The sequence below is a fragment of the Zeus faber genome (genome assembly GCF_960531495.2).
Source record: "Zeus faber genome assembly, chromosome: 19".
Lineage (NCBI taxonomy): Eukaryota > Metazoa > Chordata > Actinopteri > Zeiformes > Zeidae > Zeus > Zeus faber.
The window spans coordinates 2,971,933-2,984,897 of NC_137206.1; the positions used below are offsets into that span (position 1 = coordinate 2,971,933).

General features: G+C 45.3%; 1 protein-coding gene across 1 annotated transcript; it reads left to right on the plus strand.

The window, feature by feature from the left end:
• Positions 1-4,988: 4,988 nt before the first annotated feature.
• On the plus strand, positions 4,989-11,566 carry LOC307244743 (kappa-type opioid receptor-like; the record flags this gene model as incomplete). Its single annotated transcript, XM_080020045.1, has 3 exons — positions 4,989-5,083; positions 8,401-8,753; positions 11,037-11,566. 3 exons carry the CDS (start codon positions 4,989-4,991, stop codon positions 11,564-11,566), a joined length of 978 nt encoding a protein of 325 aa, XP_079876171.1.
• Between the last annotated feature and the right edge of the window lie 1,399 nt (positions 11,567-12,965).

Sequence of the window (12,965 nt, forward strand, 5' to 3'; positions counted from 1 at the left end):
GGCCGTCGCTCGCTGCTGGAGCTGATAAACCCTGGCGGTCCTGAGGGAACAGGACAGACAGGAGGTGTTCTCCTTTTAGATGTTGCACGACAGTGTCATAGCAACGGCATGAATGTTGTTTTATATAGGAATGCATCATTGTTGCTGTAATTCCTCTAATGGTAATAATAAGATTTATCTTTAGTGTGTTGGTTCTACATATTGTTCTCGGTATTTTAACCCTATATAACTCATACCCATTTTTTAACCAATAAATCATCAAATATGAAGTATATCACAAAATATAATAACCTGACATTTGCCCATTTGTCTAGTATTCACATGTTTAAAAAGGCATTTATTATATATATATATATATATATATATATATATATATATATATATATATATATATATATATATTTATTTATTTATTTAATATCTATTTTTGGAATAATATATATTCTGGTTGTATATTATGCAATATATTGCAAATGTATTCTTTTTTTTTTATATTATTAGTATTGTGACAGACCCTGCCTAACCTAACCGACTGTGCTAATGAGGGTGTGGTTATGAGTTACTGTCTTATCCTACAGTAGGTGTCCATTAAGGCACCAGAGGAATACGGGCGTGGCAATCCGCCAGATTGAGAACACCGGGGCCTAGTGCTCCCATCGGATAAGAGGCTCAGTCAGCGTCTGCAGGCACTTGCCACTGATGCTACTGACGGACACACTCCATGGTTGTCGTTGTTTACTTCATCACATTAAGTACCTTTAATTCACCGCCATCCCTGGTGTCCTTTCCTGTATTTGTCCTGCCCTAGGCGCTGGCTCATGCCAAAATCGGGGCTGATGCGTCCGTTCCAGCCCACCTTTTTTCCCGGTGCTTTGCCGCGTTTGGGACCTGCGGTCGTGGCGCACGTGCGCGTAAAGTTTGGGAGCTGCCGTCCGCTCGTGTGGAGCAGTTGGTGCGAGGGACAGGATGGTGCTGATGATGGGATGGCTTTGCAGGGTAGGTTAGACCCCGGCTTTATCAAGAGAATTCCAGTTTGGGTTCCCGCTGCTTGCGCTGGTATCAGCTGGTCCAGGTGACACTCCTGTGGCTCCCGTGAGTAGTTCACCTTTTCCCGTTGGCGGCTGTAGCGACCTCCACCTTTGAGGCTGCTCGTTCACTAGTCGCTCGCGTCCTCGGCGCGTGACTCTTCAGCACCGACCGCAAGTTGCCACCTGGAGACGAGGGGGCAGAGGTAATGGGATGGACGTTTAGACGACGGAGAAACTCCAAGACCGCGTGAAGGATCATTCCTTTTTGCGCACGCGGATCAACGTGGTGTCCGCCCGGTCCGGCTGTGACCTGTCTTACCCTGAAATTTGACTTGCTCAGTTTGTTCGGCTCACTGACTCAGACCAGAGGTGAACCCAAGAGCAGAACGCAGGCCGGCAGGCGCAAGTTCACCGAGCAGGGGTTTATCAGAACAAGCGGACCAGGGTCAGGAAATTGAAATTAAGGCCTTGAAAGGCGGCTTTAGATGGATTTTGGATTGGGTTTCATCTCCTTTAGTTGTGTTGACTTCGTTTTCATTGACTACCCTGCACTGGAAACAGGATTGCGATCGGTTCTTCTGTGGCGTTTTACAACACACGTTTGATTTTCTCAGTGCTTTTGTGCGCCGAACGGCTTGGATGGGTGATTCGTTTTTTGTCAAATTTAATTTTGTCAAGATTAGCGCCGCGTCCGGTTGGGAAGCGGTCGACGTCTCAGGTATTCCCCTCGAGGCCGGGGCGATATTTGTTTTGTGTCGTCTGAATGTCAGCGAGGCGCTGAGGAGCCCGCCTCCCGCTCTCCTCCTGTTCAGCTGCTCCTCGTTGCGATGGAGGCAGGGAACGGGGGGCGGCTGCCGTCGCGCTCCAGGGGGAGGACCAGAGGCAGCCGGGGTCCGCCGCTTGCGGTCGCACGCTCCTCTGTACTGATTGGTCGCCGGTGTGACCTGAGCTTCATGGCCCCGCTCCACCGTCTTACTCACCCGTTCTCGCTGTGCCTGTCTGCTTGGTCTGCTTCTCAGGTGCCAGGGGAGGATGGGTGGAGGAAGCTCCAGGCAGAGTTTCCAGGGTTGTGTATTTTCGATGAAGTTGGCGGATTGCCAGCATGTCGGCGATCTCCTCGGGACACCGACTTTAAGGGTGTATGTGTGTGTGTGTGACGGCCCCTGCCCAACCTACCGCACTGATGAGGCATGGTTATGAGTTACCGTGTTCTCCTTCAGTAGGTGTCCATAAAAGCACAAGAGGAACACGGGCATGGCATTCAGCCAGATTCACAACACCTAGTGCCCCTGTAGGATGACAGGCCAACTGCCAGCGTTGCTCTCGCATCTGCAGGATTTTTCCTTTGTTGGACTTGAGCTTTGTTTTCCGCCTCGCACCCCATTTAACACCACTCTTACTGACACACTCCATATTTGTAGTCCTTTCTTCAGTGTACTTTATCACATTAAATGACGTGACGAATGCATCTTGAGCCGTGCCTCAGTTCAAATTATTTTATTATATTCCCCCTTTTTATTTTTTTTGCTTCTTCAAGGCATAATTAATAAATGTGTGTAGAGACTTCTGCCCTTTGCACCCTGAGGAAGGCCAAGGCCCGGTGCTGCATGGAGGTGCATTTTCATAGGGTATCGTCAAGAATCATAAGACAGCTGAGGCTTGATCTCCAAACACATTCACAGATAGATAGATAGATAGATAGATAGATAGATAGATAGATAGATAGATAGATAGATAGATAGATAGATAGATAGATAGATAGATAGATAGATAGATAGATAGATAGATAGATAGATAGATAGATAGATAGATAGATAGATAGATAGAAAGATAGATAGATAGATATAACATGGCTGATTAAGCGTGGATTTTGTGAAGACTTATTTGGCTTTTTCTCTGTGAAATATGCTGAAAAGGATAAGACTATTGATCCCCGGGAGGAAATTCAGGAGTTTCGACAGAACAGAGGAAGTAAAAAAGACATAAAAATAAATTAAATATGTGCAGTTATAAACAGAAGTCAACAGGGAGAAGCAGTACTTTAATCAAATAAAATAATGGTAAATATAGCTGCAGGCAGCAATGCACGTGGCCCATCTTAGTCACAGCAATTGCACCAATGTGAAAAGATGTCAAAAGTAGAAAATAAACGATGACTTCCATACCACTACTCCATAACGTAAACTGGAAGTAGGTTCACTAACTCAAACTCTTGCAAAGATTTCACAGCTTCACCGGGGCGTTACCAACATACCAGACCTAGGAACTACCGACACAAATTACAGTTTTCCGAGTTTCCTTGGAACGCAGCATCACTTCCTGCTGTCTCTCGCTTCAACCCGACACAGACTTGGAACGCTTTCTTAATTTGTGATTGTGTGGACAAGAGCACACAGCGATTGTAAACACACAGCTTTTGCGCAGCGCTGCGCGGAAGTCGGTGCAGCTTTGCTCGGCGTAGATCCTGCGCGGTGCAACCAATACACACCAATGGAGTTTGGAGCACAACGCGCACCGCACCTATGTGAGAGCCCCTTCAGAGTCAGACCAAGCACATACATGTAAATACCAAATTGGATGATGTCACAAAGCACTCTGCTCCACTACTTCCGTGTCCTTCCGCTCTCGTCACTGTATTTTCCTAACTCCTCCTACAGATATGGTCCTTTGTGAATCAAACTTGGACCACAGCATGTCTGGACTGCCCCGAATACAATTCATTAGTTTAGTGTCCATGGGTTCCACGGATTCTGAGCGCTAGGCACCTTCAGCCGGAGAATGGCTGGAAGAATAATACAAATCCGAACAAAATCAATAGTGGTCACTTTGGGCGTGACCCCTAATTAATGGCATCATAATAATATTAACATTACTAACTATTAATTATACCATAACTTTACCATTACCAATACTAACAATACTAACATTATCATAAATTATATCATATAATATATTATATTATTATTATTATTGTTATTGTTATTATAATAATAATAATTATTATTATTATTATTATTATTATTATTATTATTATTATTATTATTATCATTATCATTATTATTATTATTATTATTATTATTATTATTATTATTATTATTATTATTATTATTATTATATACAGTGTATGTGTTGTGGTTCATAAATGGGTGCACTGCTGTTTTTTTTATTCTCATTCCTCTGATGTCATGTTTGGGCTGAAGGGTGGGGGTGGGGGTGGGGGGCCAGTACGTCTCCTCCGCAGCCCCCACACGCACCATCCACCTTCCACAAAGTTTGTCGAGCTCCCGCCTCAATAAGACCGAGAAGACACAGAAATTCGCGCTGAGATCTGTTCCGTTTCTCCGGGAAATTCGAGGCTGATCCGGAGGGTGAGTGACCAAGTGCGCGCGTATAATACTGATGGACGCGTAGCGCGCGTCTCCAAATCTGCCGTTTAATGTGCGCGTGTCCCCAGTCTGCATGATTACTCCTGCTAAACAGTCATTTACTCTGCACGGATAACCTGTTTGGTGACACGCTCCTGAGGTAAAAATCCAAATCCAGACTTTTGCCGGTTCTTTCTTTTTGTGGATTTGTTTTTGTCCGGGTCCGTGCGTAAAATACTGATAGACGCACTGGTGCGCGCCTCCAAATCTGCAGCGCGGTGCGTGTATCCCCAATCTGCATGATTACTCCTGCGAAACAGTCATTCATTCCGCACGGATTACCTGTTTGGTGACGCCATCCTGAGGTCATAATCCAAATCCCGATTTTGTGGTTTCTCTCTTTTTTGTGGATTTGTTTTTGCGCGCAGGTCCGTGCGTAAAGATGGAGAGCGCTCCGGTGGACATGCCCAAGGAAGACGGTCAGTGCTTCTGGACTCTTGCCGCCGAGGACTGCGCGGGGAACCGTACCTCTCTGTCCACGGGACTCCCCGAGAACCACACCGGTGCCCAGGATGGGAGCTGGGACCACGACCCCATGTCCCCCATCATCCCCACCATCACCGCGGTCTACTCCCTGGTGTTCGTGGTGGGCTTGTTCGGGAACTGCCTGGTCATGTATGTGATCATCAGGTGAGGTCTTCAGTGACATGGCCTGGGTTTTAAAGTGGAAAACTGGAAGATTATTTAGTTTAAAAAAAAATCCCATATTTGAAATCCATTCCATGTTTTTATCTAGCTGGCACTTTTGAAGAAACAGCCGTCCAGCGTTTGTTGGCATTGTGCATGCTGCTTGTACTTGTTGTTTCCATTGTTGGTGGCAGGGTCCGCCGCTGATCGTGGCGCACGCAAGAAGTGGAAAGCAGCCACCGTGAATTAGATCAAGCGGTTTAGCCAGTTGTGGTCAGTAAACTGTGGATATTGATGAATATTCACAACATAAGAACAAACAAATATCCCCACCCCCTCAAAGTGACCAAAGGAAAAAAGTTTAAAAATGTAGTCAATCCTACAGAAAACAATGAAAACTTTGGGGAAAAGTAAGTGAGGGAAGATGGAACCGTTTTGAACGTAACTCTGGGACTCGTGGCGTAATACACCCAACACGGACTATCTAATGGATTACCACTTTAAAGTTGGAAAATGTGTCTTATTCTTAAAAAGACACAGGGACGAGCCGCCCAGGGTGCATGCGTGTTGGAGGTAAATATTAGGACCGAGAGCCACTTTGAGGCCCTTCAAACACGACGCGTAAGGGACACCAGGAAGCTCCCCACGTTCTTTCCGTTCGGACTTTGTCAGTTGTTATTATAAGTTATTCTAAGTAATTGCTCCTTGTTACCGGGTGCCAACAGATCAGTCTATAAAAGTGCTGCAGGCAGACTGAGTCACTTAATGGCAAAGGTGCCACATTCACTCCTGTGTTGTTTTGGGTCATACACCTTATTGAGCGGTACGAACCAAACTGCATCCGAAGAAAACAAACAAACGAATATTGATACGATGCTGAGTGTAAACGTGAGCTGTATCTCCCCCTGTACGCATATTGACTTAGAATCTATTGCACCCTGCAAGCTGCTCGAAACGTCCGTTTGTAATTCACCAAGCGAGTTTCAACATCATGAAATAAATAGGATCGTGTCCCTCACATCATTCTGGATTCCACCAAAGCCGAGGTGATATTAGTTGACAAACAGCTGACGCCAGCGGTGCTCCGTCGAGGGTACGGACCCTCCCGCGTCCTCTCTTTATGACGAGGGCGACAAATCGACTGCTGCGTCGTCGTCCCAGGAGGATCTGCAACCGCAGACAATCACCTCAGACCAGGCGTCCGGGGCCAATTTCTCTACCTCCGGTCGGAGCGGCCATCTTTCTGTTTGATAGCGCCGTCTGTCTCGGGCACACGGGTACTACTACAGTATCACTGCAGTATTTACTACATCTGGCCGTCGTAGATTAGGGTTCCTCTTCGGGGAGAGGTGATATGTTGACTCCACAGAAGCAATTCGAATGGTTAATCAACGCAACGTCACAGTGATTCATGTGCACAGTCGTCGAAAAACCTCCCCGAGTGACACGCCCACACCTCCCCCCAACTCATTAGGGAAGGCGTGAGCTCACACCTCTCCAGATAACGTTTACTGCTGAATCATCACCATTCCAGCTGCACATTATACAACATGTTACGACCTTTTGTGTTGGATCTGTTTCATATTGAGAAAAGCAGATGGACTATTAACCGCTGTGTAAAAGGAGATGATGTTATGTTGATGTTGATGTGATACTGAAATGCAATGGTCTGTGCAATACACACATACACGCATGGATTCTGCAAATCTTTTGTGAAGCACTTTGTTGACTTTGTTTGAAAAACATACTATGCACATGTAAATAATAATAATAATAATAATAATTATTATTATTATTATTATTATTATTATTATTATTATTATTATTATTATTATTAATTATTATTATAATTGTCATAATAATAATAATAGTAAATATAGATGCAGGCAGAAATACACAGGGTCCAGTTGATCTCATTTAAGTACGTATTACAGTTTTTCGGTTTCTGTGAGACACAGCACAAGTTTAAAAAGTTTCCAACACCTTGGACTTACTTTGTTTAGATAGTCCTGGAGAATGCCTTGAATTATGATTGTTCCTGGGTGACGCAGTGCGGACACTGCATGGTATAACTAGTTACAATTCAAGATGACATATAACCAAATTAATTGTCTGTAAATGTAATTGTCTGCGGGCTGGTCCCCGAATAACAGCGTTACTACTCGCACAAGTGAGAACTTTCCGAGTTTCCATTGGAGGCAGCATCGGCTCCTGCTCTGTGTCATCTCGAACCAGTGTGAATCCTGCGCGAAGCAACCACTTCACACCAATGGAGTCTACACGGCGCTAGGCCTGCACGATACGAGGAAAATTTGCGATGTTTGATGACGATATGACTTGCGAAATAAATCAACAAATATTGAAGTTTGCATATTAGCAATACAGTTCGTATTTCTTTCTTCTGTAATAGGTCCATTGCAGGTCAATTACATAGACCCAGATGAAACATTGAATAGCCTATGCACACTGCATTAAGAAATGAAACTGACTAATTGGAGCATGCTTTTATTTAACAAATTGCACATGAATAACCAACCAATCAAACAGAACATTCATTTAAATAAGACATTAAAACTAAGCTACGTACGCCATAGTAAATCGATCGCGGATGGCTTCGTCTCTGGGCTGGATAAATAATTAAAAATAAAGACAGATTTATTTAATAAAATTATTTTTATTATTCATCACATTTCAGTCTTTTGTGATGTGTTTATTGCACATGTTCACATCGCAACGACGATAAAAATACGATTTATCGTGCAACCCGACACCGCGCACCTCGCCTGATGCAAAGGCCCCTCCAGAAACCAAACACGCACCTATGGGACAAATTGGTTGATGATATCACAAAGCGCCTCTTCACAAACAAATCACGGTACCTCAACGTTCTTCAACTTCCGGTAAATTGTTTTTTCACTAAGTCCTGCGAAGGAGATGTAGTGGTAGTTGTTGTAATAATAGCAGCAGTAGTAGTAGTAGTAGTAGTAGTAGTAGTAGTAGTAGGAGTAAGAGAGCGGGTGAGGAAGTGTTCCCGTTACCAGTGTTTTTTTTCGTTCCATAAGGAAACGGAGCAGTCCATGATGGAGCGCATCGTGGTAGGACTAGTAGTTGTATTAGTACTAGTTGTAGGAGTAATAGTTGTAGTAGTATTAGTAGTGGTAGTTGTAATAGTAGTAGTAGTAGTAGTAGTAGTAGTAGTAGTTGTAGTAGTAGTAGTAGTAGTAGTGGTAGTAGTAGTTATAATAGTAGTAGTAGTATTAGTAGCAGAAGTAGTACTTCCCAATAGTGTAACTGGAACCTCTATTTCTCGACTCGTGCAGGTACACCAAGATGAAGACCGCCACCAACATCTACATCTTCAACCTGGCCCTGGCCGACGCCCTGGTTACCACGACGATGCCCTTCCAGAGCACCGACTACCTGCTGAACACCTGGCCGTTCGGCGGGGTGATGTGCAAGGTGTTCATCGCCATCGACTACTACAACATGTTCACCAGCATCTTCACGCTCACCATGATGAGCGTGGACCGCTACGTGGCCGTGTGCCACCCCATCCGCGCCCTGGACCTGCGCACGCCGCGCAAGGCCAAGATGATAAACGTGTGCATCTGGATCCTGTCGTCCGCCGCCGGGGTCCCCGCCCTGCTGCTGGGGGGCACCCAGACCAGCAACGGTGGGGGGAAGTCGATCTGCCGGGGGAAATAAAAAGTTCCCGTGTTTTAAGGGCAAGGCTCGCACCCTCGGGCCGCCCCTTGACCACAACCCTGTGGTCATTAATTAGGGCTTGCGCCTGTTGTCACATTCCCCGAGCCCGATCCATTTCCAAAGCCATCCCCGCGTGCGCTCGTCACCTTTAAACTGTTTTAACTTCCACACAAGAAAAACAGGCACAGCGCGAGTGTCCACTTCCAAAGTTATATTAAATTATAGGAGGGAGAACCGTTCATGGCGGGGAGTGATAGAAAGGTCAGAAAACCGTGTGTCTCCCACTCTCCTATTTAAAATTTTAAAAAATGTAGTAAGCCACAACCATATCACCTGTTCCCAAATACAATATATGTAATATAAATGAGATTTTATACCTTTTAAATTATCCACACAAACTCTAAGTGCAATGAATAAACAATTAACATATTGCATTATTGTAAATATGAACTGTTAATACATCAACCTGTAAATACTGTAAATATTACTTTTAATTCCTTGTAAATCAAATAAACCGTGTAAATGACTGTTGTTCGAAGTACTAACGTAAAGTATTGCATCCTAATGAGTTGACACATCCATAAACTGCATTTTAGCTCCTAAAGTCACAGATATTCTGAATGAGATGTGCATTCGGGGCAGTTCCAACATGCCGTCGTCCGAGTTTGATCCAGATCGGTCTATTATTGTGGATGAAGTTTGTGATCAACAAACACAACCTCACCAAGATACAAACTCTCAACCATACCAAGTTACAAGTAACAAGTACTATTTTATTACTATTAACCTCTTTTATGTTTGAAAACATTTTAAATAGAGTATCACCAAAAGACAATTGGATTAAACAAAGTGCAGCGTATTAAATATAATAAATATATAAATGCTTCTAAGGACAACTGACATGCACCAGAGTAAGTTCTACAAAATAAAACCCCAACAATATCAGTGTCAGAATTTAGAGACATTCCAGAGATATCAATGTTAACACCGGAACAGAGAGCCAAAACACACCCGTCCATTGAACTTTAACGATGGGCCATTAGACATTTAGATGTTACCAACCTATGGATTTACGTGTATATTTATAAAGCTTCTTACCTGGTAGATGTCAGTAGATCTGTTAGATTTATATTTTTAATCTGTGATCCACATAACTTTGCCGGATTAATGAAAAGAATAATAATTTTAAAAAAAAGTCAAATGTCCTCATCCCTCGAAAACACTGAAATGTGCGACAGGGTGATGTGTTCAAGATCCAGCGAGGCGTCGGAAAAATAAAAACCGTGCAATGGAAATAACCCACAGAAATACCACAAAGTTTTTCGTATTCGATGGAAACGTAACTTACTGAAGATGTAATCCAAGTAAAAAACCCAACAAATAAATGATGGCCCGTGAGTTCTGACAGTGAGAAGTTCTGCTTCACAGGCGGTTGTTTTAAAGAGAGGAGCGTTGCGCTGTGTAGACCGCATAGTGGTTGCTCCGCCAGACGAGCAACCGGGAGACGAAAGACTGGGGGGAGCCCATGCTGCGTTCAAGTCAACTCTGAAAATTGTGCTGCGTTTTCAGAGAACCCAGAAAACTGTTAAACGCACCCGATTGAACCGGACCCTGTGTATTGCTGCCTGCAACTATATTTATTATTATCATTATTAATCACAGTAGTAGTAGTAGCAGTAGTAGCAGCAGAAGTCCACTTGTGGTCAAAACATTACTAATAAACAAATGGGAGAGAATGACCGAACCTTCCCACATTTCAAGATTTATCTTCATTTATGAATAGAAAAGTATGAGATTTCTGGCTGGGCATCACACCAGTTACCTGAATAAACAAGGTTCAAACACTGGTGCTGGACACTTTAGATTTCACATCAAATTTCAACACCCAGCCCAAGTGAGATTGCAATGACCAGTAGCTAACCCCTCCAGCGGTCCTTTCCTGAAGGGGTTTGTTAGTCCCTGGCAATCGACGGTCATCCACGTCCCCTTTGTTATTGCATGTTATTGTTCCGGTTCCACTGGTCAGGCTGTTTCCGGTCGGGACTCATTACATGTAATGGTCTGACGCTAACAGAGCCCCGCCCCCAGCAACGTGATTGGTCCAAACATACAGGAAGAGACTAGGATGAGCCCAAAGCTAAAGTGTAGCTCTTCCCTAACAGTAAACTCAGGGTCCAAGCGGAAGGTGGAGTGTGATGACGTGGCATTTACTAATACACCCTCTCCCCACCCACCCCGCCCCCTCCTTCAGGCACGACGGAGTGCGCCCTGCAGTTCCCGGAGCCGTACGTCTACTGGGACACGCTGATGAAGATCTGCGTGTTTGTCCTTGCCTTTGTGGTGCCGGTGCTCATCATCACGGTGTGCTACACCCTGATGGTGCTGCGGCTGAAGAGCGTCCGCCTGCTGTCGGGCTCCCGGGAGAAGGACCGCAACCTGCGGCGGATCACCCGCCTGGTGGTGGTGGTGGTGGTGGTGTTCGTGGTCTGCTGGACGCCCATCCACATCTTCATCCTGGTGAAGGCGCTCGCCAGCGTGCCGGAGACCACGGGCGTCATGGCGGCCTACTTCTTCTGCGTGGCCCTGGGCTACACCAACAGCAGCCTCAACCCGGTGCTCTACGCCTTTCTGGACGAGAACTTCAAGCGCTGCTTCAAGGACTTCTGCCTCCCGGCCAAGCTGAGGCCCAACGGGGGCTCGGGGACCGGCAGCGCCCGCGGGGCGGCGCGGGAGGCGCCCGTCCCCCTGCGGTGTCCGGACGGGACGTCCAAGCCCGCGTGACTAACACCGGAGCTGGCGTCAATATCTGGCAATTTCCAGAAAGAGGACTCAAATGAGCTGGGACTCACCCAGGCGACGTCGGCGGTGTAGCGCCGGGCGCCGTTCCCTCCAAGGCGCCTCGTGACCGCCCTGGCGGGTTCACCCGGATGTGTTCGGTGACATCCTACGGTCACGTTTCAGTCTGTTCTCCGACATCAGTTCACGCCGTCACAGTGAAAGCTGCGCGCTGTTACATCCAAAAACGTCACCCGCCGCTTGAAACGCTTGGACTGAAACGCACCAGAAACCTCTGTTGTATATATCGCGCTGACTTTGGAATGAAGCTGCAAACCTCAACTCCTCTCATCCCGTCGTGCAGATCACCTTGCGTCATTGCGAGCACCTTGTGTCGATTACGCACATTTTGGTATTTTTTAGTATTTATAGAGCTTATTGTGCGTAATCACCGGGTGTCATGACATTTCACTGCATATATGTATGACCGTATGTATATGTATGTGACAAATAATCTCTTGAACTTGAACTTGAACTTGTGCCGATAGAGACGCGTAAATAATAATGTCCTTGTCCGGTGTATTCAGTATTCTGTTGATGAATGGCATGATTGAGCCAAGCCTGATCAGTATTAATGACAGAGTTCCATGCAGTGAACGCCCAGACCGCTCTGCGCTGGGGTCAGAGGTCGCTGGCCGGTACCCAGCACCGCACCAGCGTCCTTGGAATGCGTGCCGGGGTCCCGGGGGTTAATCCGGTTGGCCGGGCGCTCGTCCTCCATGCTCTGAGCCTGACGGGGGCGTTTTGGCTCCGCAGGAAGTAGAAATTACTCGATATCAATTTGATTAAACCTCTCCCAAAGAGTTCCACGGTGGCAGCTGAGGTCACGGTTTAAATATTGCCCTTTGGGGGTTCCAAAACCTCATGACGGTCGGATACACTCGTTTCAGAGCAAACCTCTTTTTTGGGGCTTTTCAAACCAGGAGCCAGCCAGAAAATAATATTTTAAGTTTCTCAGGAATGTACTTGATTATTTTGTGGCGTAATATTGAAATGATGTAGATACTCGTGAAAAAATGTAATGTAATTTTAGACAAGTTCTATGTACTTGTTCTACAAATAATTATTAGACTTTTTTGTGTTTTGTTGTATTTTGCTCTTTTTGTTATTTTCTTCCCTTCCAAGTGTCAGCGGCCTAGAAGTGCCTTCCACAGTCCAGGATGAAATCGGATTCACTTTCAAAATGGTTTTACTGATTGAACTCATTTGAGTTTCTTTATTTTATTTTTTTTGCATGGACGAGGTAAGTTAACGTGGAGATCCTGGACGGGAATGTTCATTTCAAATTTGACAGAGGGCTCTCCATCACCTTTGACAACGGAGTCACATCCAGTATGAAAAGCTG